Below are 26362 nucleotides of genomic sequence, written 5' to 3'. Positions count from 1 at the left end.
AGAGCTTTGTGATTCTTTTCTGCGGTTGATCTGATAAGGCGCAACCAGCAGCTTAAGCTTGACATTCGTTGTCTCTCATAACAGTGTCATGTTGCTGTAGGTGCCGGGGCTATTTTGCCTGAGTTTAGGATAAGCCGGGTATTTGCCGAAGAATGTTCTACGGCTTTGAGCAAACATGTTTAATGGAGTAACTACCAATTGCACAAGATAGACAGCTCTAGCATGGGTCAACCAGGAGTAGCTGGAAAGCCTTACGAAAGTTGGTGAAAAATCTAGACCCATCGGCTGTGGTGGAGCCGTGAAAAGCTCTGGCAGAATGTCACCTTCTCCCTTTCTCCCTCTCAATAATATCTACTTACTTATTCCTATCTGAATGCATGGATGTTCCCCACCATACGATAAGGACGATAAGCTATAGACGGGGTTTAATTACCCACTCCAAATCCTGTTTTCTTCTCCATTGTAATTTGACTTATTTCTTTTTTTTTTTTTTTTTCTTCTCGTCTTCTCCATCCTCCGCCCGCATTTCCCGGGAAGCAAGGTGGCTGGCGAGAGAGATCTCTCGAACGTTCGACTCCGAGGCGGACCCAACCACTTTAACTTTTCCGCCGACCACCCGGCAATCCCTCCGTTTCTCTGCCCTGTCCATTCGTCCCCTGGCCAGGCGCTGTAGCTTATTCGCCTTACAGACCAATCGCTCCATATCGACTACTGCTGGGTACTGTACTGACCACAGATTACTGAGAAAGTATCATGTCCTTGGTCCAACACGTCTCTGCAATCGAAGGGGCGGACCGTGAACCTGATCCTCACGATGATAGCACTGTCATCACCGCTGTGACCAGCGAGCATTACGGTTCCATCCGTCGCAAGATCAGCTACGATTTTTTCCCTCCGCCACAGCCTACGATCGATGAGGAGGTGCATTCGGGGACGCCGGCGTACAAAGTCCCTACCGCGAAGCGACTAGGTTGGTGGGACAAGACTAGTTTTCTAGGTGGTATCACCTTGCTGACACCGTCTAGCCCAGGTCGCTGTCACGATTCTGGCGTGCTGGTTCGCTGCAGGGATCGTCTTCGGATTTGCTGCGCTCAAGCCCGTCTTGATAGCCGAAGGGGTATACAGAGATCTGTGTACCGACGAGGAACTGCGCGACAATGTCGACGTGTGTTTGGAGCAGGATCTCAGGTGCGCGCGCCTCACTTGTCGGCCCCATACCTTCCGAAGGGATAGTGTGCTGACTGGAGCAGACTCAACTTTTTCTTCACCATTAGTTCCATCACCGCCAACGTGTCGGCCCTCCCAGTCGGAACCATCTTGGATCGCTATGGGTCTCGCGTTTGTGGCTTCGCGGGTTGTGTGCTTCTGGCCATCGGCTGCGCGTTGATGGCGTATTCGTTCTCGGAGCCAGGTTTCGACGGCTATATCGCCGGCAACTTCTTCCTGGCCCTGGGGGGAACATTCATCTTTGTTCCTTCGTTTCAGATCGCGAACGCTTTCCCCAAGTATGCAGGCACCATTGTGGCCCTGGTCACGGGTGCCTTCGATGCATCCGCAGCTGTATACCTGTTCTACCGCCTTGCATATGAGGCCACAAACCAGTCTTTTACCCCTCAAACATTCTTTACGGGGTATCTTATAGTACCTGTGCTTATATTTATCGCGCTAATCACGATCATGCCGGCGCGCGACTACCAGAGCGCGCATCAGCTAGAATTGAGGATCGAAAAGGCGGAGGATGCGACCCGCGACGTGCACGACTCGGACGACGACATCGAGAGCGACTCGGAGCTGTTTCGGATCCGCCGGGAGCGGGCAGAGCGCCGCCTCAAGAAGATCCATAAAATCGACGAGGTCCTCGGAGATCGCGACGAGCGGTTGGAGCGCGAGCAGCACGAAGAAGAGCGCCAGGCAACGAGCGCGGTCTGGGGAGCGCTGCATGGCCAGCCGGCCCACAAGCAGATGCTCACCCCGTGGTTTATTCTTATCACCCTGACGACGGTCCTGCAGATGCTGCGGATGAACTATTTCATCGCGACCATCTATGCGCAGTACGAGTACATGTTACAGTCGCCGACGCTGGCGGGCCAAATCAACAGCTTCTTCGACGTAGCGTTGCCGGTGGGAGGGGTCATCTCCACCCCGTTCATCGGCATGCTTCTTGACAGCCTCAGTGTTCCCTCGATCCTCGGCATCATCGTGGTCCTCACCACCGTGATTGGTATCTTCAACTCGGTCCCAGTCTTGTGGACTGGGTATGTGACCGTGACCCTGTTCGTGTTGCTGCGGCCACTCTACTACTCGGCCATGTCGTAAGTGTCTCTCTCAGCTTGGACTGATTCGATTTGATCATATACTGATTAGCCCTCGGCGCTTTGCTGCAGGGATTACGCCACCAAGGTTTTTGGGTTTGCCACCTTCGGGCGCGTCTACGGAACCATCATCTGCTTCTCGGGCCTCGTCAATTTCTCCCAGTACGGCCTCGATGCCCTCACCCATGGGCCCTTCGACGGAAATCCGATTCCGATCAACATTTTCTTCGCGGGCGCCGGGTTTGTTGTCGGTACGGCCCTGGTGGCCTTTGTCTATCTTGCGGGGAGACACATGAGGGAGCAGGAGCAGGACATGGAGGAGCACGGCGAGCGACAATGGTTGATCCGGGAGGAGAGTGACGAGGATGTGTACGGGTCTACCAGATAAGATAATACGTGTTGTGCCGAGGTCAAGAGGGAGAGAGAGAATAGTGGCGCACAGATAAAAGGATATAGTTCAAGGGGCATGGCGTGCGTTGCGTATGTGTGTGTGTGTGTGTGTGTGTGTGTGTGTGGTTCCATGCTTTGAGGCGTATTTTTTTGTGTTTATGACTAGCAAGAGAGAGCGCGAGCGAGCGAAGATTGATGTTTCCATAGCATACCATACTTTAGTAACAATAGCATCATCGATTTTGATTGCTTGGTGGACCCTCGCCGACCAGTTCTAGTTCTCCCCGGACAAACACCACGTGTGGGGGAAGGAGAGTACTCGTCTTGTCTGTTTCCATCAGTCCATGCGGCTAGACTTCCATTGGGGTCGCCACCAGCCATGGCAGAGAGTTTGTTGTTCGTATTCTGGCCGCCAAGGGAACGACGCCAAGGGGAGGCCAAGTCAACTTGTCAAGTCTCGGTCTTCACCCCGCATTCTCTACTTTCTCTGGGGAAGCTGCCTAGTAGTGGTGGGGACTGCTTGCTGTCACTTCTTGGTCATTCCGTCACTCATTCATTCTCTCTTGCCTACCAAGCCCGAGGTAACTCGTTCAATTTCCGGCAATCAGCTGGATGGACAATCCGGGAGGGTCTTTATCATGCAGTCCCAAGGGGAGTAATTGAAGTGTCCGGGTCCAGGAATCTGTGCCTACCTTTATGTCGTGCGACATATAACTACCCCCCGCGACCGATCGATCCACTTTGCTCGGCGCGTGTTCTTCACTCTCATTCCACATTACCAATCCTATTTACTGCCTTCTCTCTTTGCCCCTCTTTGCGGTTTGAAAGATAGTGAGTGGCATTGGGGATTTTCCGTTATGTCTCCCCCCAGCAGCGAGAAAGTTGGCAGCGTGGATCGTATCGAGGATATCACACAAGCCAACCACACCCTGACCGATGTCGACCACGATGAGGAATATTCCTATGTCGAGCAGCGCAAGATCATCCACCGCATTGATCGCCGTCTGGTGACTATCACTGGCCTGGCGTATTGTATTTCCCTGATGGATCGCACGAATCTCAGTATGGCTGCTGTGGCTGGGTAAGATTGAATTGTTTTGCTTTGCTCACTCGCTCCGGCGATAATTACGACTACTATCTAACTATGCTCTGTGCAGAATGACCAAGGACTTGCAGTTGACGGTCGGGACGCGATATGTGGGTTTTTTTTGCACTTTTCCGTCGTGTCGTGCTCGATGTGCTGATCTTGGTGAGCTGACTGACTGATGGCTGTAGTCTGTTATCGTGCTCATCTTCTTCGTTCCCTATGTAATCTTCCAGCCGCCGATGACGGTGGTCACCCGCAAGTTTGGCCCGACGATCTTTCTGGGGAGCATTGTCATCTCTTGGGGGGCAATTCTTATTGTGAGTTTGCTTCTGATGGGTTGATGCTGCAGTTTGATGACGGTTGTTACAGGGGATGGGCTTCGCGAAGAACTGGAAGCATATGGTTGCTTGCCGTTTCTTGCTAGGGATTCTGGAGGCGGGTTAGCGATTATGCCTCCTGGAAAGAGTACGTTGATACTGACACATACAGGGTACTTTCCCGGTTGCGTGTATCTGCTGTCGAGTTGGTACACGAGATGTAAGTCAAACCCATTCTGCCTGGCTGTCAGTCCCGTACTAACAAATGTAAGTCGACGTGCAAAAACGCTTCTCCATTTTCTATCTTATCGGCTGCGTCGCATCCGCACTGGCGGGCATCCTCGCCTTCGGGCTGATGCAGATGGAAGGGCTGCAGGGCATACGCGGCTGGCGATGGATCTTCATCATGGAAGGCGTGGTAAGTCTGGACTGGTGACCCAGCAGACACATATATGGATGGCCTGACAATGGCTGCGACAGATCACGGCGGTGATCGGCGTCATCACTCTCATCTTCCTAGTCGACTTCCCAGACCGCGCGCACAAATCCTGGCGCTTCCTCACTGAGAAGGAAAGCGCGTTCATCGTCCGTCGCATCAACCGCGACCGCTCGGATGGCAACGAGGAGCCCTTCACACTCAAGCGGTTCTTGTCGCCGGCTCTGGATCTGAAGATTTGGGGATTTGCGATGATTTTCCTGTACAGTCCTTACCCCATCCGTTCACATTATGTCCAGCCCTAGCTGATCATGTATAGCTGCACGACGACCGTCACCTACGCGATTGCCTACTTCCTACCCATCATCCTACAAGAAGGGATGGGCTTCAGCATCGGCGCGGCGCAGTGCCTCGCCGCGCCGCCCTACGTCTTCGCCGGCTTCATCATGTTTGGGTCTGCCTGGGTGGGTGACAAGTATCGCGTGCGCGGCGCCATCGTGGTCTTCAACTCCGCGCTATGCATCATCGGTCTGCCCATCATGGGATTCGCGCACGGCAACGCGGCGCGCTACGTCGGCGTCTTCTTTAGCGTCGCCGGCGCCAACTCGAACATCCCCGCCGTGATGGCGTACCAGGCCAACAACGTCCGGGGCCAGTGGACTCGGGCACTGTCGAGCGCGACACTTGTCGGGTTCGGGGGCATTGGAGGCATTGTGAGCAGTTTGGTGTTTCGGTCTGAGGATGCGCCAGGGTATCGGCCGGGGATGTGGACTACTATCGCGTGAGTTTGCTCTGATTCTCATGTTGGTGGACTTTAGCTGATGGTAGGGAATTGGGGTTCAGGTGCAATATCCTGATTCTGGTAATTGTTGGGGTCTTGAGTTGGTGGTTTCGCAAGTCGAATCGCGAGGCGGAGAGAGGGGAGAGGGTTATCGAGGGGTCGGAGGATTTTAGGTATACGATCTGAAGAGTGGTGTGCCCCAGGCAGGATGATATACCTGGCTTCTATGTGTGGTATCTATATCTGCCATAGGCCCTTGATGGAGATAGTCTGATTTAGTCAATGCAGACCATGACTTGATGAATCCGTGACGTCTTATCTTAATCTTAGACTACTTAGTCCTTCCCCATGTATCTCAGCCTCAGGCACCCCGCAGTCTTATCTTATCAGCCCCTCTCCAAGCAGAAACCGCGCTAACCCGATCCGCAATCGGAGCCGGCCGGATTCCGAGGCCGGGGTCGGGGGAATCATTGGCGGAGATTAGCGACTAGCCATTCCATCATTTAAGTTCCATCCCCATCTCTATTGCTTTCTTCTGTTTCTCTCTTTTGGACTTTCTGAGAGTTTTTTCTCGTTGAATGTGGGTGACGTGGTTTAGCTTGGGCTCATAGGACGTTGCAGTTTTAATTGTGCAGAACGTGCATTGTTGTCGGATTCATCGTTGCTTGGTTGCTCGTTGCTTAGTTGCTGTTTACTTGGTATGTAGACTTGTTCGACCCAACCATGCAGGGTAAGCTGACACTGCGATAGGAACTCATTCAACCCCTGTATCAGGAAGTATTGAAGCAGACATTTCCGCTTTTCAGATCTCAGCAAGACACGACACCTGTGAAGTGTGACCTGATCACCCTTGCATCATCACCATCACTAGCCCAACCAAGATGGTCTCCCCAATGTACACCGTCTACGTGGGGACCTTCATCCAACTCCCCGCGACATCTTCCCCGCACGAGGAGCACCAGCTCGCCATCACCCGCGGCGCCTTATGGGTATCCAGCGCCGACGGTAAGATTAAGGGCTTTGACTGGAGCATCGCGTCCGAAAGCGACCTGCAGACGCTCCTGAAACGCCACGGCTGGGTGGTCGATGGCCGGGGCAGCCGCACGAGCGTGGGAGTGAAGCTTGTGCGTGCGCGCGAGGAGGAGAACGAGTTCTTTTTCCCGGGGTTTATTGGTGCGTGTTCCCTTTGGTCTACATCCTGCACCGAAGCTTATCTCTTCCCCCTTCGCCCTCCGCTCCCACCATCATCATATACACAAATACTAAGCAAAGAAAAAAGACACCCACATCCACGCCCCCCAATACCCGAACACGGGGCTCTTCGGCAGCAGCACGCTCCTCTCATGGCTCCAAACCTACACCTTCCCAATAGAAGCCTCCTTCGCGAGCCCGGCCTCAATGCCCAGCCTTCCCCCACCAACCGCCTACCGCGCGTACTCGCAGGTCATAAGCCGGACGCTAAGCCACGGCACAACTACAGCGTCGTACTTCGCGACGATCCACGTCCCAGCCACCAACCTCCTCGCCAGTCTCGCGCACAAACGAGGCCAACGCGCGCTCATCGGCCGCGTCTGCATGGACGACCCGGCGACCTGCCCGCCCTCCCTTATAGATACCTCCACCGCCACCTGCCTCCGCGACACCGAAGCCGTCATCCAGCACATCGATTCCCTGTCCCATCCTTCTTCCTCCGAAGGGGCCCCCAAGCTAATCCAACCAATAATAACCCCCCGCTTCGCCCCCTCCTGCAGACCCACCACCCTCTCCGCCCTCGCCGCCCTAGCAGCACAACACAATCCCCCCCTCCACATCCAAACCCACATCTCCGAGAACGTCCACGAATGCGCCCTCGTCAAGCAACAATTCCCCGATGCAAACAGCTACGCCGACGTGTACGATCGCGCGGGTCTGCTCACGCCCCGTACGATTCTCGCGCACGCGGTGCATCTGTCCGCGGACGAGACGAGGCTGATTGCCGCCCGGCGCGCTCGGGTCAGTCATTGTCCCACCAGTAATTCCGCGCTCGGGTCCGGCATATGTCCTGTTCGGAGGCTGAGGAGGGCCGGGGTTGTTATTGGCTTGGGCAGTGATGTTAGTGGTGGGTATAGTGTTAGTTTGTTGGAAGGGGTGCGTTCTGCGTGTTTGGTTTCGAGGTTGGTGGGGTTCTTGCGGGGTCAGCATCACGATAAGGTAGAAGTGGTTGAGGCCGAGGCCGATCAAGATAAGAAGCAGACAGATGGAAAACGGGATGAGAATGACGATGTCGTCTCCGTGGAAGAGGCGCTGTACCTCGCTACGCGCGGCGGCGCCGCCGTCCTCGATATGGCCGAGCTGATCGGCGGCTTCGATCGCGGCATGGCCTGGGATGCGCAGTTGATTCGCCTCGGGGCCTTCCAGCCTGCGGCCTTGTGGGGTCCTGCGTCTCCCGTGAGTCCGGTTGATGTGTTTGGGGCGGAGTCTTGGACGGAGAAGGTGCATAAGTGGGTGTGGAGTGGCGATGATCGGAATGTCAGGGCCGTGTGGGTGCAGGGTCGCTTGGTTCATGGGGTTGAGGTTGATGATCCCCGCTGGTCGGCGCGGTGGAACTGGGTTTGGGGGTTGGTTGGGTTGGGCGCTGCGTGGGTGGTTGTTCGCAGGATGAGGTAGGGATCATGGTTTGTGGTGGTTTCTGTTGTTCTTAGGGCTGGTTGTTGTGATAGAGTTGTTTGTGGGGTGCCTTACGCTAATATCGTTTGTTGGATGGAACTGGGGTCTTGGGGTCTCCTTGTTACTTATAGACTATCTGGTTATGAGAATGGTATGTTGCTCTTGAGGGGGGTATGGGGGGCTTTTCCCCATGGTATTGAAGTATCAATCTTGTAAAACCTATGAAAGGGGGTGTAGGAGGCCATGATATTGAAGTAACTATCTCGGGTGAAGGAAGAATATTTGTGACATTAGACTCCAAGATAGATGATAACTGCGGAAGCAGGAGTGTCTTCCCGGTATAACGAAGTATACAAACCAAAATAGGGGTATAGATGACCCATTCTTCTCAGCTCTTGGATCATCCAGTCAAGAGAGGAGTCTAGAGGTATGCATCCTATAATTCTCATATCTCTACAATGGAGAATAGCTGATATTAACCAAGTGCAGACCAATTTTCACTCCTAGTCCATCAAAACCCTTTCTCGAAATCGCATATGCAAGGAATCCCACGGTGTAGCAGCTACTGGAACAGCTCCACACAGTCAAAGATCTATCCCCGTTAGCAATCGCACCCACACACAGCACAAAAGACTTACAAAGTTCGGGCTTAGGTACTTATCCCCGGAGCTACCGGAGATCACATTGATAGTAATCTACACCACACATTAGCTGCATCAATGACCCTCGCCAGGGAGGTCTTCTTACGGTGTTCGTCCCCGCCACGATCGTCCCCGCCGGAATCGACACATCGTACACCTCGCCGTAACCCCGGTACGCACCGCGGGTCACGCCCCGCGAGTTCAGATTCGTCGGGGCGGACGGTGCGGTCCCGGTATAGCTGTTGATCTGCGCAAGTTAGTGCGGTTCTCGAAGAGAGTGCCCATGGGGACATACCTTAGCCTGGGGCCGTCCGCCGGCGAACGACAGCGTCGTGCCAATCCGCAGGGTCGCGGCGCCGGTCTGCGACGATGTCGCCGTGAATTTGATCGTTACGGGGTTGTTGACGCTCTTGAACACCGCCATAGGGAAGTCGGTCAGCGCCGAACTTCCCACCGTGTAGGTCAATGGACCCCAGGAGGACATGCGCGAGTCCGAAGGGTGCATGCGGAGCTGGTTGGCCGCGTTGCGGAAGCCGGTCGGTCTGGCCATTCATGTTAGTTAGTGCGTTGCTAAGTTTTCTTCGCTTTGCTACTGGAAGGAGGAGGGCCACGTACTGTCCGTCCCATTCGCCGATCTTGAAGATCGTGGTCCCCGTTTTTACGGACCCGGAAATGTTCTTCGTCGTGGTCGAGCCCGCTGACACCTTTACGGTGGTTGTCGCCACCGCGTACTCGCCTTGGTAGTACACCATGGTGTAGGTTCCCGGCTTCATGGCGGGAGAGGTGAAACTGCCGCTGGAGCTGGTGTAGGTCCAGTATTGTGCCGCGTCGTTGTGCCTGTCGTCGTTAGTGATGCAGTTGCAATTGCAGTGTGTTCAAGCGAGCCAGGCACTTACCAGTGGACTACCCAGTCCATGCTGGAGTCTGCTCCAGATGCGGTGCCGGTCACCTTGCCTCGCCCCGACTCGGCGACATATCCTGTGATCCCCAGATCCGCGAAGAACGAGGTATCGATATTCGTGCTAGGGGTACCGCTGCGGCTGAAGTACATCGAGTAAGGCCCGTGGAGTCCCATCCGGTAGGACTCGGTTTGGACATGACCGGAGTTCTGGGCTGTTAGTTGTCATGACCACCCAAGCAGAAGGTCTACTTACCATGTACCAGTAGAGCGCATTGTAGCTTCCTCCGTTGTTGGAGTTGATATCCCTGTGCTTGTTAGTACTGTGTTGATTTATTTGAGGGGATGACTTACCGGTGGAAGGGTCCTCCGGAAGAGCTTTCATATTGGTTCAGGATCATGCAGACGCGGTGGGCATCCCCAGAGACACCTGAGACCTCAGTACTTCAGCCTCGTCATAGCAGTCTAATCTACTTACAATGTCTTTGATCGTCGATGAACCGCTGGCTGGAGTAAAACTTGCTGCGGGTTTCACTCCCGACCAAGAACTACTGGTGTCAGCAGGAACCATCCGACCAGAACAGTCAACGTACCACATCCGACCCCTCAATCGCAGTGCCACCCGACGTGTTTGACACATCTCCAAACGGCTCCTCGTTAGGCAACACATCCGAGTTCAGGCGAGCAATGAACCGCAGCTCTCCGATCGACGGTTCTGAAGGTGTCAGCCAAACCCAATACCCGAGACAAATAACCAACCCGCGGTAATATAAGTCGCCATGTGAATGATCGGATCGCCGTCGTGGACAACAAAGTACTGGGTCAACGTGTCCGTGGCGCAGGTTACCTTGATATAATCCCCGTTCTGAACGGCCGTCACGGTGGCAGTTCCCAGTCCGGATCCGATGTGGCTGCCGGTGCTGGAGTACTGCAGCTCCGTGCCATAGTGGATGATGGACGTGATGTCGCAGCTCTTGCGACTAACGGTGAACTTCAGCTGGGTGGACGCGTTGGTGTCGATGACGTACGAGTCGGTGCTGGTCGTGATGCCGAACGCGGCATGGGCGACCTGCGCCGTGAAGGCCACGAACGAAAGAAGCGTCGCCTTAAGCATACTGTCCGGTGCTTGTCTGCAGGATCGTTCTGGGACGGCATGGTCTTGGGCTTAAGTATTCGAGAAGGCAACATCGCTTCTGTGCCTGAGACAGTCCCTGGCCCGCCTGTCACGCCCGTCAACGCTCAGTCCCATAGTCGAAAGTCTTGGAAAGCAGACTCGTTCCACCAATCTCAGGAACGTCGAGTCCCCAGGTGGTCGGAAGCGTTACCTTGCCTCCGTGTGTCCGTGTCGGGAGTAGAGTCAAGTGCCGACGCCAAGATCTGGCGGGACTGGGTGATGCATGGTGCGGTGACCGGCTGTCACATCGACGTGAAACACAGGAGCTATATAGATCCACTGTGGATTTTGGTGGCACTCTCCGCACCAGTGATTTGAAGATGTTTTGTGAGCTTACCACAAAGTCAAAATAGCAACGTCCACGCCGCAAACTCTTGAGTTTATAATGCATGATACCTCTCCGTGAAGAATGCTGGCGGGTGAAATGGGCTCGAGCGTCTGCCGATCCCTTTGCTCGGTTAAAATTAGGGGCCTTTGGGGATGGAACATGCCCCGTCAGTGGTGGACGGACATTTGTCTTGGCTGATGGACGGAGTTCGCTCCGACGGACGTTAAGAAGTAACAGAGTATACTAGTTAGCCCAATACTAATAATAATGCCGGACAACCTTGGTGTCATACAGGCTGGCAAGGAAGATGACCTACGCGTGCGCTAACAACTGTTAGGTAGGTAGAATAGAATGAATGGGTCAAATCAAATAGAACGAGAGAATAATTTTAATAGAATACCAGGTCTCCAGACTCTGCCTAACCTCCCGGAACACGGATACTTACTGCCTCCACGTCGTCTCACGTCCGAAAATCTGCAATGTGAGGAGCGATATCCCCATAGCCGGCATCGATTTCTCGAGTACATACGATTTGATAGTTCTCCGGTCCAAGTAACAGTGAAATGTCTCTTTCAGCATCTTCTCATTTGCATCAACCCACTGTACTCGGTGCATACCATATGACGTGGAGCGAGACTCTTCCTCGGGGGTGAACTCCCAATAGATCCGCAGCCAAATCTTGCTGTGAATGAAGGCAAACTGGAGCTGCAGCTGGGGATTGGCCTGATGACGCGCCTTGAAGATTTTCAGAAGCTCATTCTCATATAGAGCCCAATTCACTTGGTCGGTATTGCGCTTCACGATCTCCACGTCAACGATGACTGCCGCCGCAATCCGGCACTCGAAGGTGTACCCAAACATGTTTCCACCCTTTCGTCCTTTCTCGTCACGCCGATCAAGCTCGCAAGGGTATATACTGAAGCTGAGGAAAATTAGCAGTGATGAGGAAACTGGAGAAGGGATGGACTCTGAGTTGAGACAGGGGGAATAAAAGTGCCCTATAAATGATGGATTGGCCCTACTACTGTATACATAGCAGTCACTGTTAAAATCATGAGATGCTTGGTTGTGTAAACAAAGAGACAGCTCTTACTTTTGCAGATTCTCTTTATATTTCATGGTCTCTATATTGGTATCAAGATTCCCAAAGACTTTATGCTGGACTGTCACCGGTGACCTCTGAGCTGGCTGGCCTGTCGATGATTTGTTTAGCAGAAATCTAAGAAGCACCTCCAATCAAGTCCTTGATAACCATGTTAATACTTCAGTCATCCACTTCCCGGAATTTTTCTGTTTACCAGCACAAAGTATCAGGGCACAACTCTTAACCTTACTACAATGATGCCGGAATTCACCATATTCTTTAGGGCCAGTTGGCGCTTGCCGTCTATGGTACGAATCTTTCTTTTCCGTGCGAATGCTCTTCACCATCCACACTACCTCCAGTTCTGGCAGTGTGTAGATATCGCTTGCGCTTCATGATGAGTCTACTTATCTTCCGTGGTTGCTCTGTTGTCTCCGCCGGTCTTCTCGATTGCGAGGCAGGTCATGTGAGCGCGGCAGGAGTATAAATCCCCCCCTCAGAATCGTTTCTCCTCTCCTCCATCCTTCGACCCTGGCTTCTCGATGATGTTGTGTTATGCTCCTGGGCCATTGACTTTTTCGGAGCTGGGTCGTTCGTGATGATAGCCAGTTCCCCGGATGTTGCTGGACCGTGTGAACACTGCTACACCTACTCCTTCAAGATACTGTTCACTGCTTGCACCTCACGCAGATGGGGCCTGGCACGGTCTGAGCTGCCGGTACTTGCTTACTCTGCTGTACTTGTACCTGCAGCGAGTAGACTTCTGACAGAGGGATGATGTTTCATTGCTCGAGCCATGCGAGATGCGCATCACAATGGGCTGGGAGGCATCGTGTACTTCCATCTGTATACCTTCACAAATCCCCAAAGTGGTCTCTCCAATGCGGTGTCGTACTTTCACTGTCACCATGGCATCAAAACTTCCATCCCATGACTCCTCGAGACCATCGCATCGACGGTCTAATTCAGTTATACACACACCTTGAATCTACCTTTCGACTTAGACACTCTACCTAGATGGATACTCATCTAGCCATCCCGCCAACTCAACAGCCATCAAAAATGAAGCCGTGAGTACCTTCACCATCACATATCATCTTCTATCCACCTACTAACCTAAATACCTCTCGAACCGACATCTCAATCGGCAACGACACGCCCAACGCCAACACCCCCTCCGATCCGAAATCCCCACAACCAAAGAACCCCCGCAGAACCAGAACCCATCGCCCCCAAACCAAAAGACCATCCGCCAACCGATCACTCCGTACGTCTAACTCATCCACAGCATACCAACCCAGCCAAGTTACTGATGCACATCCCCGGAAAACTACCCCCTCACAACCTATTTCCGATGCATACTGGCACGGTCTGTATCCCACCCACTATGTCCCTAAGTCCGAGGCATGTATGCTAATGGATATTCAGCGGACTCCCGCGCCTTCAAGTGCGCGCTTTGTCGGCAGTGGCATACCGCGCGATGTCCTCTTTTGAGGAATTATTGAGGTGGGATGGTTTTGATGGTGGTCGTTTGGGTCATGGGGATGGGTTTGTTCTTTTGGTGTTGGTTTTTGGATTTTGGGTTGTTTTGACAAGGGAATTGGCAGACGTGTTTGTTACTTGGGAGTTGAGTTGGCTGCTTGGGTCATTAGGGAGTTGGGACGGGCTTGGTTCGAGGCTGGCTTTTGGATGCGCGGGTTCAGTTGGGCTGATCGTGCTTGGTGGTAGGTAGGATGATCTAGAATATGGTTTTCCGGTTCTCATTCTGGATTTGAGTAATTGCTCTCTTCATGTCTTAGATGTTTGTTGGTGTAGATTCATCGAGAGGCGAGGGGCAGTGTCTGCGTTGGAAGTCATTGCATTAGATACAAGTCGAAGGGAAATCTCATAAACGTGCCTGGCTTAGACTACTCCCAATAGGTGACAAATGAGGCCTACGATGGAACGCATAGAGGATGTTTGGATTCATCATAATTAGATACTATTCCTGGGCATCAAGACTGATTTTCCTTCGATTGGTGATACGGGAAATAGATATCGGTCGTTGGTCATGACACAAGAAGAAGACCTTAAAACTACCGATGAATTTCTCGTCGAAACGAAGCAATGTAGCATAGAAGCAGGTGTTGTCGATTCTGGTCAACGTGACTACGCTGGTGGCTTAATCCTGTTGATTAAGAGGGATTTGTCCCGCAAAGTCGACTCGTACCATGACAATAAGCTGTTAACGATGATTTCAAGAAGAGCAGTCTTCCTCGCCTCAAAGTCCGAGTTCACCCATCAGGTTTGGGCAACACTGAGACAGTCTAGACAGTTGCAGAGAGTAGTACAATCAAACGAGGCATACACCTTCCACCCTGAGTATGACATCGGAAGCACAGGATAGAGCACAGATCCTGTTCTGCAGCATCCTGACTATCATCAAGAAGCTCAAGAACTCTACCCCACAAATCAGGCAACAGGCAAAAGATGATGCTTTCATCAATTCCGTCAAGGGGTTGGGCCGAGCCCCTGTACAACATTCCAGCGAGGCAAGCCGAACCCAGAAAGCGACTGGTTACCCGCGCAGGCCCCAACCCTAGCCGTCCGCTGTTTGTTTGTCGGCAGCGATTCACTGCATACGATAACAACGGCATGACTTGGCTAACTTGGTGATCTTAATGTTGTCATACGAGCGGGATACATTCATAGCTGAAACCGTCCGGAACGGAAATATGTTCTTGGGCATATATATAGTGATAGGCCCACAGAGCGTCGATTATGGCTGAAATAGCTCTTGTTTCTTCAGTCTACGCGCACACTTGCTCGTATCCCGCTCACCGACAACATCGAGTAACCCAAGCAAGATGCGTCTGAAGTTATCATGTCTTGCAGCTGTGGCTTTGGCTCTACTTCCAACCTCGGTGCTTGGCCGGGGGAAGAAGATCGCCTTTGGTCGGGACGTACAATTGCTGGCAGAGCTTGGGATCGAGCCGAATATCGGTCGTTATGATCATGCGAACCTGCACTCGGTCATTTCACACTCAGCGATGGCGAATGTGAAGGATGAGTACATCTCGGTAAGGCGAAGAATTCTGTGCTCGGCTGTATTAGTCTAATGCCTCTAGATTCCCATCGATCATAACAACGCGTCAGCTGGGACATATAGGAATCGGTTCTGGGTCAGTGACGAGTTCTATCAAGCTGGGAAACCGATCATGGTCTATGACGCTGGAGAGACAGACGCAGCGCCGGTCGCCCAGGCACACCTGACATCGTCGCTGTCATTCTTCAGGTCAATGTTGGAGGAGTTCAATGCCATGGGGATTGTGTGGGAGCATAGGTTCGTCCGCTCAGTTCGAGAACACTGCCGTCGCCACGGAGTACTGACAGAGTCAGATACTATGGCGAATCGACCCCATACCCCGTCAATTATGATACCCCGCCGGAAAGGTATCGGTACCTCACAATCAAACAGGCGCTCGCAGATCTCCCGTACTTTGCACAGAATTTCAGTCGTCAAAGCTATCCTGATGTCGATCTTACCCCCGAAGGAACCCCGTGGATTATGCTCGGTGGCTCTTATGCTGGGTTCCGCGCGGCCTTGACTCGCATCGAGTACCCAGATACGATCTATGCTGCCTGGGCCTCCTCCGCGCCAGTGCAAGCTCAAGTGAATATGACGAACTACTTTGACCAGGTTTATCGTGGAATGGTGGCGAATGGGTGGACCAACTGCACGAAGGACATCCGCGCTGGACTGGAGTACATTGACGAGCAGCTCTTGAATAACGCAACGGCGGCGTCAATCATGCAGCTGTTCCTGGGTCCTGGGGCCGAAGTCAACTCGAACGAAGACTTCACGGCCGCTTTGGTGACCATGTATGGTAGTTTCCAGTCCTATGGAATGGACGGGGGCTCGGCGAGTTTGGGAGCATTCTGCGAGTATATGGAACTTGATCCGAACACCAACCAGACAGCCGGTCCCGACGGGCTAGCCCCCACATACGGCAATCAGTTCGTGGCGGAGCGCTGGGCGGCGTGGCCCGTGCTGACTGACCTGATTAACCAGAACATGGACACCAATTGCAGGAGCCGCAAGACCAGCCTTGGCCAAGAATGCGATCTAAGCAAGCCGTACGGTGACCCTTCGGCCATTAGCTGGACCTGGCAGTATTGTACCGAATGGGGATTCTACCAGGCCAACAACGCAGGTCCCCATGCGCTACTCTCGCGTTACCAGACCCTCGAGTATCAGCAGCATATCTGCAACCGACAATTCCCCAGCGCGATCGAGAAGGGACTATTACCGCCTCAGCCTCTGACCGACCAGACCAACGAGGAGTTCGGCGGATGGACGATCCGGCCATCGAACACATATACCAGTGGAGGGGAGTTTGATCCGTGGCGGACCTTATCGGTTTTCTCCACAGAGGATACGGCGCCCCAAGGCATCCAAATTTCCAATCAGATCCCAGCCTGCGGGGCGAAGACCAATGAGAATGTCATATTTGGATATGTCCTGGAGAACTCGGAACACTGCTTCGACTTTCAGATGCCACCCTCGGCGGGGAAACTGTCACGCGCGCTATTCACCTCGGCGCTGTTGCAGTGGCTGCAGTGCTTTGGAACAGGAGCGGAGACGTCGACCAAAAGCTGAAAAGGCTGGCCAGCAAGGATGACGATGGGTGGATGGATGGATGAATGAATGAATGAATGAATGTAAATATGAGTAGAAGCATCTTAGGAAGATGATGATGATGAATAAGAATCCACAACCGTCCACCATCATTGGAAAAGCGACTGCCTCTTCCGTCATACTAACCATTTTCGGAGATGCTTGCGATCCTCCAGGTTCAGTCCGGCTCGCAAGCTTTGACATATTGTTCCCTTTCCCCTCTCCCCTCCAATTATTGGCAGGCTCTTTCCACTTAGGCTGCCCTTATTTCGCGCCTCCTGGTCACTGAAAGGTGTTCATGGGGGGTGTACTTCAAACATGAGTCTCCACCTTTGAATCCCAAGTTGCTACATCCTGCATCCTTCAAGGAGCACTGAGTTGGGCATAAATAGCCATCTCCATCGGCCCAGATATACTTTCACTGCAAATTCAGAGTCTTTCGGTCTTTTCTGCTTCCAATAGCTCGTACTTGTGTCCTCCCTTTCTCATCTACTTCTTCCTTTTGACCGTGCTCATACCACTCCGCGATCACCATGCTCGCTCTAGCCGCTCTGTGCATTGGGGCACTATACTTGGCATACCAGATCGTGTGCTCCCTTCATCAAACCTTCAGAAACCGCAGAATCGCAAAATCGCTAGGCTGTGAGCCACCGCGGAAAGTCCCATCAGATCCTTTTGGACTTAAAGGTTTCTTCGAGATCTCAAAAGCAGCAAAGCAAAATCGTGTGGTTGAAGATATTGCCGACTACTACTCTCAGTATAGTCCCACCTTCAGCTTGACAGGCTTGGGCGGGGTTCCGATCGTGTCCACAGCTGAGCCTGAGAATCTAAAAGCGCTGTTAGCCACTCAGTTCCACGACTTCTGTCTGGGCACTCGGCATCGCGAGTTCTATCCGCTGCTTGGGGACGGGATTTTCACGCTGGATGGTGCGGGCTGGTCGCATGCGCGGGCGTTGTTGAGGCCGCAATTCACGCGGGACCAGGTATGAGCCTCAAATATTAGGGCATTCCCGGGTACTGACCGCGAATAGGTGGCGGACCTGGATTTGATGGACGGTCACGTCTCTCGTCTGATTGAGCTGATCCCAAAGAATGGCACAGTGTTTGACATTCAACGCCTGTTCTTCCTGTTGACAATCGACTCGGCGACCCATTTCCTGTTCGGCGAGTCCGTCAATGCGATGCACTCCTCTGGTGACACCGGAGTTCTGGAGAAGACGGCGGTCGGGGGTGCACAGGGCTTTGCGAAGGCATTTAGCCTGTCCCAGGAGTATCTGTTCACCCGCAATTGCTTCATGGGCCTGTACTGGCTAGTGAATCCTAAAGAGTTCCAAGATGCCAATAAGCGCGTGCACGAGGTCGTCGACCACTACGTCCGACTGGCCCTCGCGCCCAAGAAGAACCCGGAAAAGAGTGCGGGCCGATACATCTTCGCTGAAGCGCTGGCGGCCGAAACCGATGATCCGAGGGTGCTGCGCGACAACATGCTCAACATCCTGCTGGCGGGCCGCGATACGACCGCCAGCCTGCTGAGTTCTGCTTTCTTCTTCCTGGCACGTCACCCTCACGTCTGGGGCCGACTCCGGCAGACGATCGTCGAGGAGTTTGGAGATAGCGCACATCCTCGGGGAAAGATCACGCAGGCTAGGTTGAAAGATGTTTCGTATCTTCGATACTTTCTGAACGAAGGTAAGCAGTAGAGCACTTCACCTGGATGAGTTCGGGCATTGATGAGCCCACCAGTTCTCCGATTGCTGCCCCCAGTACCACTCAACTTCCGCGTCGCCGTCAAAGACACTTCGTTGCCGATGGGCGGCGGCCCCGACGGCAAGGCCCCGGTGTTTGTTCGCAAGGGCCAGCTCGTCACGTATTCAGTGTATGCGATGCATCGCCGGGAGGACATCTACGGACCTGATGCGAAGAGCTTCCGTCCCGAACGCTGGGAAGAGAATGCCAGTCGAGGATGGGAGTTCCTGCCGTTCAACGGCGGCCCTCGAATCTGCCTGGGTCGTGAGTACACCCCATTCTCCCATCGACCATATACCATTGGCCTCTTTAGGAAATTGCTAACCCATCGATGATAGAGCAATATGCCCTCACTGAAGCCAGCTACACCCTAGTCCGCCTGCTGCAGCATTTCGACCGGATCGAAAATGCCGCACCGACGATGGAGGAACCTAGGATTCAATTCAATTTGACCATGTCTCATCTGCATGGCGTGGATATTCGCCTGTATCCGGCGATGCCGTAGGGTCTGGCTAGTTTGTGATGTCTTTCTGTTCGATTCGTCGTGTATCTATGTATATGCCGTTTAAGCGATGCACCTCGTATAGGGTGAGACAGTCTATATTGACGCGGGTGGAGATCAATGCTACTCTCCCCTCATGATTCTGAGACATGATGGAATATGGGATGCTACATTCCTTCTGCATGAGTTGCGTATTCTTCCTGTGATTTTTGAATCATTTGATATATCCTATCGCCTGGGTGTGATATCTTTCTGCTGTTTCGTTCCGGGCCATGTCTCAGATTTTGCCCGGAAGTATGCGACCCCCGAACCTTCACGGGGATTTTCCCCTGCCATGCAGGATGCATCATCCAACAGGGAATGAACGTGGGTATCTTCCGACCTCGTGAAACTGCGCAATTGGAGTCCCTCGGCCCTGTCTGTTTCTCCTGCAGGTCGGGATAGCAGATCCGCTAGTCCAGGGATCGTGTGATGTAAGAAACCGAGGTGCTGTACCGGCCGACGTCGATTGACGGAAACGGACGATCATGATGTCAACCGGGGATGAATTGCAGCAACAAAGAAAACGAAGGTTGAGGTGATGTAGTTAGTTGACTTGATTCTTTTTTGGTTGTCGGCAATTTGATGGGTGAGAGGAGACAATAATCTTGCATGATTGCACCGCCCATAACGTCAGATTATAGGGTCATTCTAGCTGGAAGGAGGGAACCAAGATGCTTCTTCTATAATTAAGTCAATCCACTTCTCGGCTGACAGTGTACGAATGAATCTGTACTGTACTGTATACATAACATTAATGGGTCGATAGATTTTGGTGGATGGATATTTTCTCATTGTTCCATTGTTCCATTGTAATTTGCTCTCCAGGGGGCAGGTGCATAGAGTTTGCTTCAGGTAGACATTAGTTTATGGGTAAGAGCTGTGAAGATACAGTCCTGAAGATCCATTGATCATTTTAGTCTACACAGTGTAGCAAGCGGTCGGGATCGGCATAATAGATGAGGATCGACTGCTTCAAGTTTGAGGTTGTCAGCACAAAACAAACAAAAATTGAAGCCAATGTTTTCGTCTCTCGTGAACTGTCGAGGGTTGTACAGAGTAACAGGACTCCATCGACAGACGCGCGTGGTGATGTATCACCAGCCTCATCAATTTTCTTTCCTCTTTGTGGTTGCGGGGAGGGAGAACACTGTCTCAGGATCCAAGCAGTCACTTGGATTTGATCGCTCCACCGCCTGCTCTTCCCCCGCCTGAAGTGGCCAATCAGCGATGGACTCCAACCTCGCCGCCCACAGTCGCTGACTGATTGTCCCGAGGCCAATCACGTTTATTTGCTACAGGCCAATCGGTCGTGGCCGGCGGCCAGCGGACAGCCCGTGAGTGGAACTCCACCCAACAGGTTCACCCAATGGAACCCAGTTTTGCCTCCATCATTCAACAATCACCACTGCCAGTGCACTCACTGCAGGGCTCTTCCTAAGTTCCTACTGTACATTCCACTGGGGCGTGCCTGGGGCAGTGCCAAGTCACTTCAACTACACTAGTTCTCTGCATTGGTTTCTTTCTCTTTTCTTTTCCCTCTCATGTGTGTCCATTGACTTTGTTCTTGCTTTGGTTCCTCTGATCTCCATCCATCTTTTCCTGCTTAGGAAATTCGTCTTTCACGGCCTTATCCCCACCGGACCTGGTGGTAGTGCTCGCCGCTCGATATTTAAACACCTTTGTTCCCATTGACATCCCCCTTCCTCATCACTCCCCATTCTTCTTTGTTCTACAATATAATAGCTTCCAACTGTACAGCTCGGATTCATTCTTTGGTCATCAATCTGCACATAACATTCGCAATCATGAAGTTCCTCGCTCCTCTCGCTTTGCTCGTGTCGGCTGTCGCAGCCAGCCCTATCGTTCAAGCCCGCGACACCTCCCAGAGCTTCTACCTCAAGACTTCCGGCGCTGCCAACGATGCCCACAACAACCTCTACGTCTACGCCTATCACACCGGCGCCGGCCTCAACGATGCCATGCTCACCGCCGAGAAGTCCACTGCTCGTGCCGTTTCCTTGAACGGCACCACCGCTCAGTTCGACTTGGGCACCACTTTCCCCTGGGGTTTCAAGATGGGCGCCAACACCAACTATGCTTGTAAGTTTCGCCTCTCGTGGAGGGAGACGAAAAAGAAAAAGGAAAAAGTCAAATAGAACTAACCTCGTGTTGTAGCATGGGAACCCGTCGAGATCAATGTCGGTTACGGTGACGAAGGTTTCTCCGTGGATGGTTCGACCCTTCAGTGGTCGGCGGAGAACGGCTTTGGCGGTTGGTTGGGTAAGTCAAGCATCGAACCCAATTATATGAGGAAGACCCTTTGTCACTGACAAATACTCTACTACAGTTTGTGATTGGTACCACAACGCCCCTCAGCTCTTCTGGCTCTACGAGTATCTGCCCGCCACGATCCCTTCCTCCTGCGACAAGGTCGACCTCACCGTGGAATACTCCTCATAGATGAGGCACGAGGGGTTGGCTGTCCGACAACAAGGCTCGTGGTTGATGAATCATACGACGCAAGATAGGATCGGGAGAGGACACTCGCCACTCTCCAGCTTGACGCTACCAGATCTGTATCAGTACGACGACGGTTAAGACTATCTGTGATGTTAATGCTAATTAATCGTAATAATGACCTGTGAGGATGATGAAGGGTGAAGCCAATGTATCTAATGTGATTCTGCGACAGCGTTCAATTCAGATTGAGTTTTAGTTACCAACCATTTTCAGAATGGCTACTGCGAGCATACATATATATATATATATATATTGATCCGAGAACAGAATTATACCTCTGGTGCATCTGTTTATGTGGAAGTTGGTGAGTAAAAGGGCAATAATTGGCAATAGTGGCCGTAGATGTGCAGGATGCTGCTCGCAAGGAGCAAATGGAGGTGCAAGGGTATGCACAACATCTTCAGTGGTGCGTCATGTCACCCAACGATTCAAGGGCGGGAGGTGGATAGGTGCCCTTATTTATGCCTCAGGCCAACAGCCACCAAACACCAAACACCAAAAATAGCTTCGTGTCTCATAGAGGGCCCAATCGGGTTAGTCCCCCAGGTCTTCTCCTGCTGCTAGTGAGTTTCGATCCCGCTTGTAAGTCTCTCTCGCCTCTCGGCTTCTGCAGCGCCTGACTGTCGTCTGTTCGGCCTTTTTACTTGTGATTTTGTCTTCTTTTTCTGCATCGTTCTCAACTAAGTGTCAGTCGCTTCTCTATCACCATAATTTGCAGTTTTGTCGAGCGCTAGACCCCCCGTCACTCGCTTTGTTTACCCTCTCGACTCTCGCTGGACCCTGCCGATACTCTATCAGCCGATCTGCATGTTTTAGTCCCGCTGGCCTGAAAAGACCGACCATCCTCTGCAGTTTCATCGTCTTGTCGTTTTCTGGGCACTGTTACCATCCCCATCGACTGCATCATCCATTTGATTTCGATCGCTCGACACATTATATCGTCATTTTTGCGAACAAACCTCCCATCACAGCGACGGGTCCACGTCGATCGGACCCTGAATCTCGCCAAGGGGGATCACTTGACCCCTCTGTTTTCCACTACTTTCTACTACCTCCATCAACACATCCGACACAATCACCATGCGCTCGCTATGTCTCCTACCTGCCTTGTGCATCCTCTTTCTACTGGGGACAATCTCAACCGCCTTCCCATCCCCAGGGGAGGAGTTGTCGCACGGTCAATTCCTACGGCGAGCTGGTCAGCATCCCCAACCCCCTGATCGTGTGGTTCATTTGGGCGACTTGCATACTAACATCCTCAAAGACACCACAGCAGCCGACAGCGCCACAACTGGACAAGCCGTCACGACGGGCAAAAGCGCAGCAAAGACCGATTCCGCTACCGACTCCGCTACTGACTCCGCTACTGATTCGGCCACGGAGACATCTTCAGGCACACAAGCTACCGGGAAAGCTACGAAGACCGGGACCGCGACCGGGACCGACACGAACAGTGGAACCGAAACGGGCTCCTCATCGTCATCCAAAAAGAAGGGCAGCACGAAGACGGCCTCGAGCAACTCGACGACCACCAACGCCTGGGCCGGCGGTATTTCGATGTTGACGCCCGCGATCACGACCACGACGTTCTACAAGATCGGCAATCCGGTCACCTTTGCATGGAACTACACCTCCCTGGACGTGACGCCGACGGCGGTCAATGTCATCGCCTCGTGCAGTAAGAACAGCCACACGTACACCGTCACGCAGAACATGACCGTCAAGGAGACCAACAAGGTCGTCTGGGACACGGGCGCGTATAAGGCCAATGCGACGGTTCCGCTGTTGACCGCGTCGTACACGTTGATCGTCTGGGACGTGAACAAGTCCATCTCCGACACCCCGAAGGGCGGTCACCTCAGCGCCGCCAGTTACACTTTCGCCATGTATAGCCCGCAGTCTTACACGCCTCTGAACGGTTAGTCCCCGTTTTGCTCATCTTTGAGTCTCCTTTCCACTGACCAGTGCCTTTCAGGATTCGTCTGCGCCACCTGCAGCGGTGCCCTCTCCGAGCTCGAGCGACAAGGTCTTAAGTTCGTGTTCGGCATGGTCCTCATCACGATCACCACCTTTACCTGGTTCGCCGGGGACTTTGGAGTCTTCTCCACATAGTATGCAAATACGGGGACTTGTATCAATGTTACGAAAGACATCTTCCTGTTTTTTTTTTTCTTTTTCTTTTCCGCTCCAAAGGCTCAAATCGCACAAAATATAATGCTGCATTATGTCCTCGGTTGTTGTTGCATTCAGCGGAGCAATAGGGACTGTCATCATCTCATGAATAATAGCGATATCTATTTGTTTCAGATTCTGGCTGCTTAGAATTGGTGGTTTTGTTTCGGTTGGCGTGTTTCTCCTGTAAGTAACTCAACTTCATTCATAATGTGTACTGTTGTTAAATAGATTGATGATGATTTATTTTTTCTAGGATTTGTGGTGCAGGTTTGGGTTTGCTTCGTGCTATACTTAGCTACTTAGCTGTGCTATGCTGCTGTAGATTGGAGTGTCTTGCTGTGCTGCTACTTGCGTATGTATGTGTGGATGTATGTGCATGCGTGCATAGTTCAATGCATTGCGGTATCGGTGGAGTCAGTTTTGCTCAGGGGTGTTCTTCAAGGGGAAGAAAGGGGAGAAAAGTTCTATTATAGATTAAATGAATAAAAACAAGGGGGGAGTTTAATCTTGCTTTCTCAAATGGATGATAAGAGTCGCTATGAATATTTGAATACGGCGCAGCCCGATTCGTTTACTGGATAATACTAGCATATGTGGTATGTGCAAGGGATTTGACTGTCTAGGGGACTGGACTTATGGTTCGGGTGAAGGTAGCCTCTCCCTTTACTTCTGGTAGATAGGTTTCTTGCTAGTGGTAACCACGGATCCAATTTCCTATTTATCTAAACTAAGATGATTGTTCTTCATTTGAGCTTCGATATTGCTGAACCCGGTTGCGGGTTGGGGTCGTGTTTGTGTGTCTTGTTGATTGTGCGGTGTTTTGGGTTCTGGGTTCACTGGATGATGTGGATGATCTCGCTCGGGGTTTGCTTTCGGGATGGATGTTGATGGTTTGGGTGCTTCTTGCAGTGTGTCAAACTCTGTGGGTGGTGTTGTCTGGTGTTGTTGTGTAGGTAAGTTGGTGGAAGCGGGAGAGGGGAGAGCTGCCACGCCGTGGTGGGATCGATAAAACTCAGCCGCGCAAAGGTGATGGTATGGAGGTGAATCCTTGTTTGTTTCAGCACTTGCAGGCTGCATTTGTACCTGCATTTGCACAAGCTCCGTAATGGGTAATGGCAGGTCCCTAGGCATAAAGGAAGTGGTCGGTAATAAGTATCGCGCCTATGTGCTTTTGACTCAAGCGCAGCTCGAGTATCGTATGGTGCTATCAAGTTGTGTAATGGTAGAGATAGATGCAGATATCGTGAGAAGACCCGGAGTGGTTGTTTCTGCTATTGCCCTCACTCGGCGACGCAGCTAGGATGATATGCTTCCCAGACGGTAGTGGACTGGCCCTCGTTGGAAGGCACGGATCTGGGTTTGCGGAGGGTCGGCAATTGAGCTGCACTGTCGGTCATTTTGCTGCATTTCAGGCAAGGAGTCTGTTTGATGTCGGAATAAGAAGATATCATGTCCTGTCATCCGTTAGCTGCACCCTCCGAGCACGGCAGGAACACTACTCACAAGCAGATGAAGAAGGTCCCATTGTCGGGGACGCGAATTCAAGCACTGCATAACAGCTCCCTCGAGCTTGGTGACGGTCTGTCCAGCCGCCGCCTTACTGGCGATGCGCCAGTCCGGAACACCGTGGCTTTCCAGTCCTTCGACGGTGTGGACTTTGAAGACCAGGCCGGCTTTCACCAACGCCACCAAGATGGATGCCTCGGTCTTGCTCATTTGAACCCGCATCCCGGGAACATTCTTTTGGACGAAACTGTCGACAATCGCTCGCCAGCCGCCTTCCGTTGCCTGGATCTTCGAACGTTCCGCCTCCTCCTCGGCATTCAGCCGCTCCTGCTGCTTCACTTGCTCCTCCTTAACGAGCCCCTCGAGCAACACATCATAGTCCTCCTCCCACATCCCAGTCGGCTGCAACAGCTGTCCGCCGTTGTTCTTGATCTGGGTGTCCACACGATTCCAGACCGCTTTCATTTCCGGACTCCGCCACAAGGACTGGAAGTCGGCGACTTCACGCACACCACTCTCGGCGCATTTCTTGAGCTGCTCAAACAGCGTCTGAGGGGTCGGTACGCCCTGCCCGCCGGCTGCCGTTCTGGGATTTGCGGTCGACATCAAGGGTTCCAGCAGACGCACAGGAAGCAAAGTGCGCAGTTGATGGATCTGCCGGTGTTAGCGAAACGGCCCCGCAACAAATGACTGGCACGGCGAAAGCTTACCATCGCCTCTAATTCCTGGAGCTTCGCCAGAGAAGAGACGAGCTGCATCTCGGTGTCCCAGACCTCATTGTCTGGGGCGACGGTGGATTCCTCGATGTTTTCTGTAGACATCTTCAGGTCGTTGGAGGGAGCGGTCATCTCAGGCACGACAATTGGCATTCTAGGGAGATTCTGGGCGGGTCCTGAAGCTGGCACCATGATAGCTTGGAACGGACTCAAGTACACACCAACACCAAGCAAGTTGAGTGTACTACGAGAATGGGCTAAATAGAGTCAAGTCTCAATGACTGCAGATCAGATGAAAGATCTCCCGAGTGACTTGGTGTTGATGTCGGCTGCGGTGAATAGCTGAAGCGCGACCCACGGAGTATCTAAGCTTCTAGTAAAAGCGCACGCTCACGGCGATGCCC

The 26362-nt window shown here is 52.6% G+C and overlaps 10 protein-coding genes across 10 annotated transcripts; 7 read left to right on the top strand and 3 right to left on the bottom strand.

Moving 5' to 3' along the window:
* Positions 1 to 655: 655 nt before the first annotated feature.
* On the top strand, positions 656 to 2827 carry BO97DRAFT_404841 (putative MFS transporter). The gene is made up of 4 exons (XM_025695044.1): positions 656 to 970; positions 1026 to 1188; positions 1251 to 2312; positions 2385 to 2827. The coding sequence occupies exons 1-4, from the start codon at positions 754 to 756 to the stop codon at positions 2698 to 2700; spliced, it is 1758 nt and encodes a 585-aa protein (XP_025552868.1). The 5' UTR covers positions 656 to 753; the 3' UTR covers positions 2701 to 2827.
* A 350-nt stretch (positions 2828 to 3177) lies between these two features.
* On the top strand, positions 3178 to 5629 carry BO97DRAFT_36527 (putative phthalate transporter). The gene is made up of 9 exons (XM_025692570.1): positions 3178 to 3783; positions 3860 to 3899; positions 3978 to 4106; positions 4159 to 4228; positions 4279 to 4326; positions 4379 to 4524; positions 4587 to 4804; positions 4862 to 5323; positions 5386 to 5629. Exons 1-9 carry the CDS (start codon positions 3560 to 3562, stop codon positions 5507 to 5509), a joined length of 1461 nt encoding a protein of 486 aa, XP_025552867.1. The 5' UTR covers positions 3178 to 3559; the 3' UTR covers positions 5510 to 5629.
* A 257-nt stretch (positions 5630 to 5886) lies between these two features.
* BO97DRAFT_469695 (chlorohydrolase family protein) lies at positions 5887 to 8094 on the top strand. Its single transcript, XM_025699863.1, has 3 exons — positions 5887 to 6021; positions 6074 to 6496; positions 6603 to 8094. Exons 2-3 carry the CDS (start codon positions 6205 to 6207, stop codon positions 7967 to 7969), a joined length of 1659 nt encoding a protein of 552 aa, XP_025552866.1. The 5' UTR covers positions 5887 to 6021; positions 6074 to 6204; the 3' UTR covers positions 7970 to 8094.
* Positions 8095 to 8531: 437 nt separating this feature from the next.
* rglA (putative rhamnogalacturonase B) lies at positions 8532 to 10622 on the bottom strand (the record flags this gene model as incomplete). Its single annotated transcript, XM_025691664.1, has 11 exons — positions 8532 to 8561; positions 8608 to 8664; positions 8717 to 8857; positions 8906 to 9152; positions 9226 to 9447; positions 9507 to 9718; positions 9765 to 9816; positions 9863 to 9938; positions 9987 to 10056; positions 10102 to 10223; positions 10268 to 10622. 11 exons carry the CDS (start codon positions 10620 to 10622, stop codon positions 8532 to 8534), a joined length of 1584 nt encoding a protein of 527 aa, XP_025552865.1.
* Positions 10623 to 11451: 829 nt separating this feature from the next.
* BO97DRAFT_423489 (uncharacterized protein) lies at positions 11452 to 11871 on the bottom strand (the record flags this gene model as incomplete). Its single annotated transcript, XM_025696877.1, has 1 exon — positions 11452 to 11871. The coding sequence occupies one exon, from the start codon at positions 11869 to 11871 to the stop codon at positions 11452 to 11454; it is 420 nt and encodes a 139-aa protein (XP_025552864.1).
* Positions 11872 to 14940: 3069 nt separating this feature from the next.
* On the top strand, positions 14941 to 16814 carry BO97DRAFT_388373 (putative serine peptidase, family S28; the record flags this gene model as incomplete). Its single annotated transcript, XM_025693651.1, has 3 exons — positions 14941 to 15153; positions 15202 to 15416; positions 15473 to 16814. The coding sequence occupies 3 exons, from the start codon at positions 14941 to 14943 to the stop codon at positions 16731 to 16733; spliced, it is 1689 nt and encodes a 562-aa protein (XP_025552863.1). The 3' UTR covers positions 16734 to 16814.
* A 195-nt stretch (positions 16815 to 17009) lies between these two features.
* BO97DRAFT_36474 (cytochrome P450) lies at positions 17010 to 19084 on the top strand. Its single transcript, XM_025692551.1, has 4 exons — positions 17010 to 17734; positions 17783 to 18440; positions 18495 to 18761; positions 18836 to 19084. The coding sequence occupies exons 1-4, from the start codon at positions 17285 to 17287 to the stop codon at positions 19000 to 19002; spliced, it is 1542 nt and encodes a 513-aa protein (XP_025552862.1). The 5' UTR covers positions 17010 to 17284; the 3' UTR covers positions 19003 to 19084.
* Positions 19085 to 20462: 1378 nt separating this feature from the next.
* Positions 20463 to 21823, top strand: BO97DRAFT_404838 (uncharacterized protein). Its single transcript, XM_025695043.1, has 3 exons — positions 20463 to 21141; positions 21217 to 21321; positions 21389 to 21823. The coding sequence occupies exons 1-3, from the start codon at positions 20847 to 20849 to the stop codon at positions 21499 to 21501; spliced, it is 513 nt and encodes a 170-aa protein (XP_025552861.1). The 5' UTR covers positions 20463 to 20846; the 3' UTR covers positions 21502 to 21823.
* Positions 21824 to 22176: 353 nt separating this feature from the next.
* Positions 22177 to 23743, top strand: BO97DRAFT_366776 (uncharacterized protein). The gene is made up of 3 exons (XM_025692629.1): positions 22177 to 22759; positions 22826 to 23479; positions 23537 to 23743. The coding sequence occupies exons 1-3, from the start codon at positions 22642 to 22644 to the stop codon at positions 23671 to 23673; spliced, it is 909 nt and encodes a 302-aa protein (XP_025552860.1). The 5' UTR covers positions 22177 to 22641; the 3' UTR covers positions 23674 to 23743.
* Positions 23744 to 25016: 1273 nt separating this feature from the next.
* BO97DRAFT_433595 (RNA polymerase II mediator complex subunit MED27 domain-containing protein) lies at positions 25017 to 26150 on the bottom strand (the record flags this gene model as incomplete). The annotated part of the gene is made up of 3 exons (XM_025697607.1): positions 25017 to 25190; positions 25240 to 25896; positions 25953 to 26150. The coding sequence occupies 3 exons, from the start codon at positions 26148 to 26150 to the stop codon at positions 25017 to 25019; spliced, it is 1029 nt and encodes a 342-aa protein (XP_025552859.1).
* Between the last annotated feature and the right edge of the window lie 212 nt (positions 26151 to 26362).

This window comes from Aspergillus homomorphus, assembly GCF_003184865.1.
Source record: "Aspergillus homomorphus CBS 101889 unplaced genomic scaffold BO97scaffold_12, whole genome shotgun sequence".
In the NCBI taxonomy this organism is placed as follows: Eukaryota; Fungi; Ascomycota; class Eurotiomycetes; order Eurotiales; family Aspergillaceae; genus Aspergillus; species Aspergillus homomorphus.
The sequence above is the reverse complement of the archived record's forward strand: the minus strand, read 5'-3'. Positions and strand labels throughout refer to the sequence as shown.

Coding starts and splice junctions, on each gene's coding strand:
- BO97DRAFT_36527 (XM_025692570.1), top strand. CDS start 3,560: ATGTCTCCCCCCAGCAGCGAGAAAGTTGGCAGCGTGGATCGTATCGAG. Junction 3,784..3,859: donor AGTATGGCTGCTGTGGCTGG/GTAAGATTGAAT, acceptor TGCTCTGTGCAG/AATGACCAAGGACTTGCAGT. Junction 4,525..4,586: donor TCTTCATCATGGAAGGCGTG/GTAAGTCTGGAC, acceptor TGGCTGCGACAG/ATCACGGCGGTGATCGGCGT.
- BO97DRAFT_404838 (XM_025695043.1), top strand. CDS start 20,847: ATGAAGTTCCTCGCTCCTCTCGCTTTGCTCGTGTCGGCTGTCGCAGCC. Junction 21,142..21,216: donor CGCCAACACCAACTATGCTT/GTAAGTTTCGCC, acceptor CTCGTGTTGTAG/CATGGGAACCCGTCGAGATC. Junction 21,322..21,388: donor CGGCTTTGGCGGTTGGTTGG/GTAAGTCAAGCA, acceptor ACTCTACTACAG/TTTGTGATTGGTACCACAAC.
- BO97DRAFT_404841 (XM_025695044.1), top strand. CDS start 754: ATGTCCTTGGTCCAACACGTCTCTGCAATCGAAGGGGCGGACCGTGAA. Junction 971..1,025: donor CCCTACCGCGAAGCGACTAG/GTTGGTGGGACA, acceptor GACACCGTCTAG/CCCAGGTCGCTGTCACGATT. Junction 2,313..2,384: donor CTCTACTACTCGGCCATGTC/GTAAGTGTCTCT, acceptor GCTTTGCTGCAG/GGATTACGCCACCAAGGTTT.
- BO97DRAFT_366776 (XM_025692629.1), top strand. CDS start 22,642: ATGCGCTCGCTATGTCTCCTACCTGCCTTGTGCATCCTCTTTCTACTG. Junction 22,760..22,825: donor TCAATTCCTACGGCGAGCTG/GTCAGCATCCCC, acceptor ACATCCTCAAAG/ACACCACAGCAGCCGACAGC. Junction 23,480..23,536: donor GTCTTACACGCCTCTGAACG/GTTAGTCCCCGT, acceptor AGTGCCTTTCAG/GATTCGTCTGCGCCACCTGC.
- BO97DRAFT_469695 (XM_025699863.1), top strand. CDS start 6,205: ATGGTCTCCCCAATGTACACCGTCTACGTGGGGACCTTCATCCAACTC. Junction 6,497..6,602: donor CTTTTTCCCGGGGTTTATTG/GTGCGTGTTCCC, acceptor CAAAGAAAAAAG/ACACCCACATCCACGCCCCC.
- BO97DRAFT_36474 (XM_025692551.1), top strand. CDS start 17,285: ATGCTCGCTCTAGCCGCTCTGTGCATTGGGGCACTATACTTGGCATAC. Junction 17,735..17,782: donor CGCAATTCACGCGGGACCAG/GTATGAGCCTCA, acceptor GACCGCGAATAG/GTGGCGGACCTGGATTTGAT. Junction 18,441..18,494: donor TCGATACTTTCTGAACGAAG/GTAAGCAGTAGA, acceptor TGAGCCCACCAG/TTCTCCGATTGCTGCCCCCA.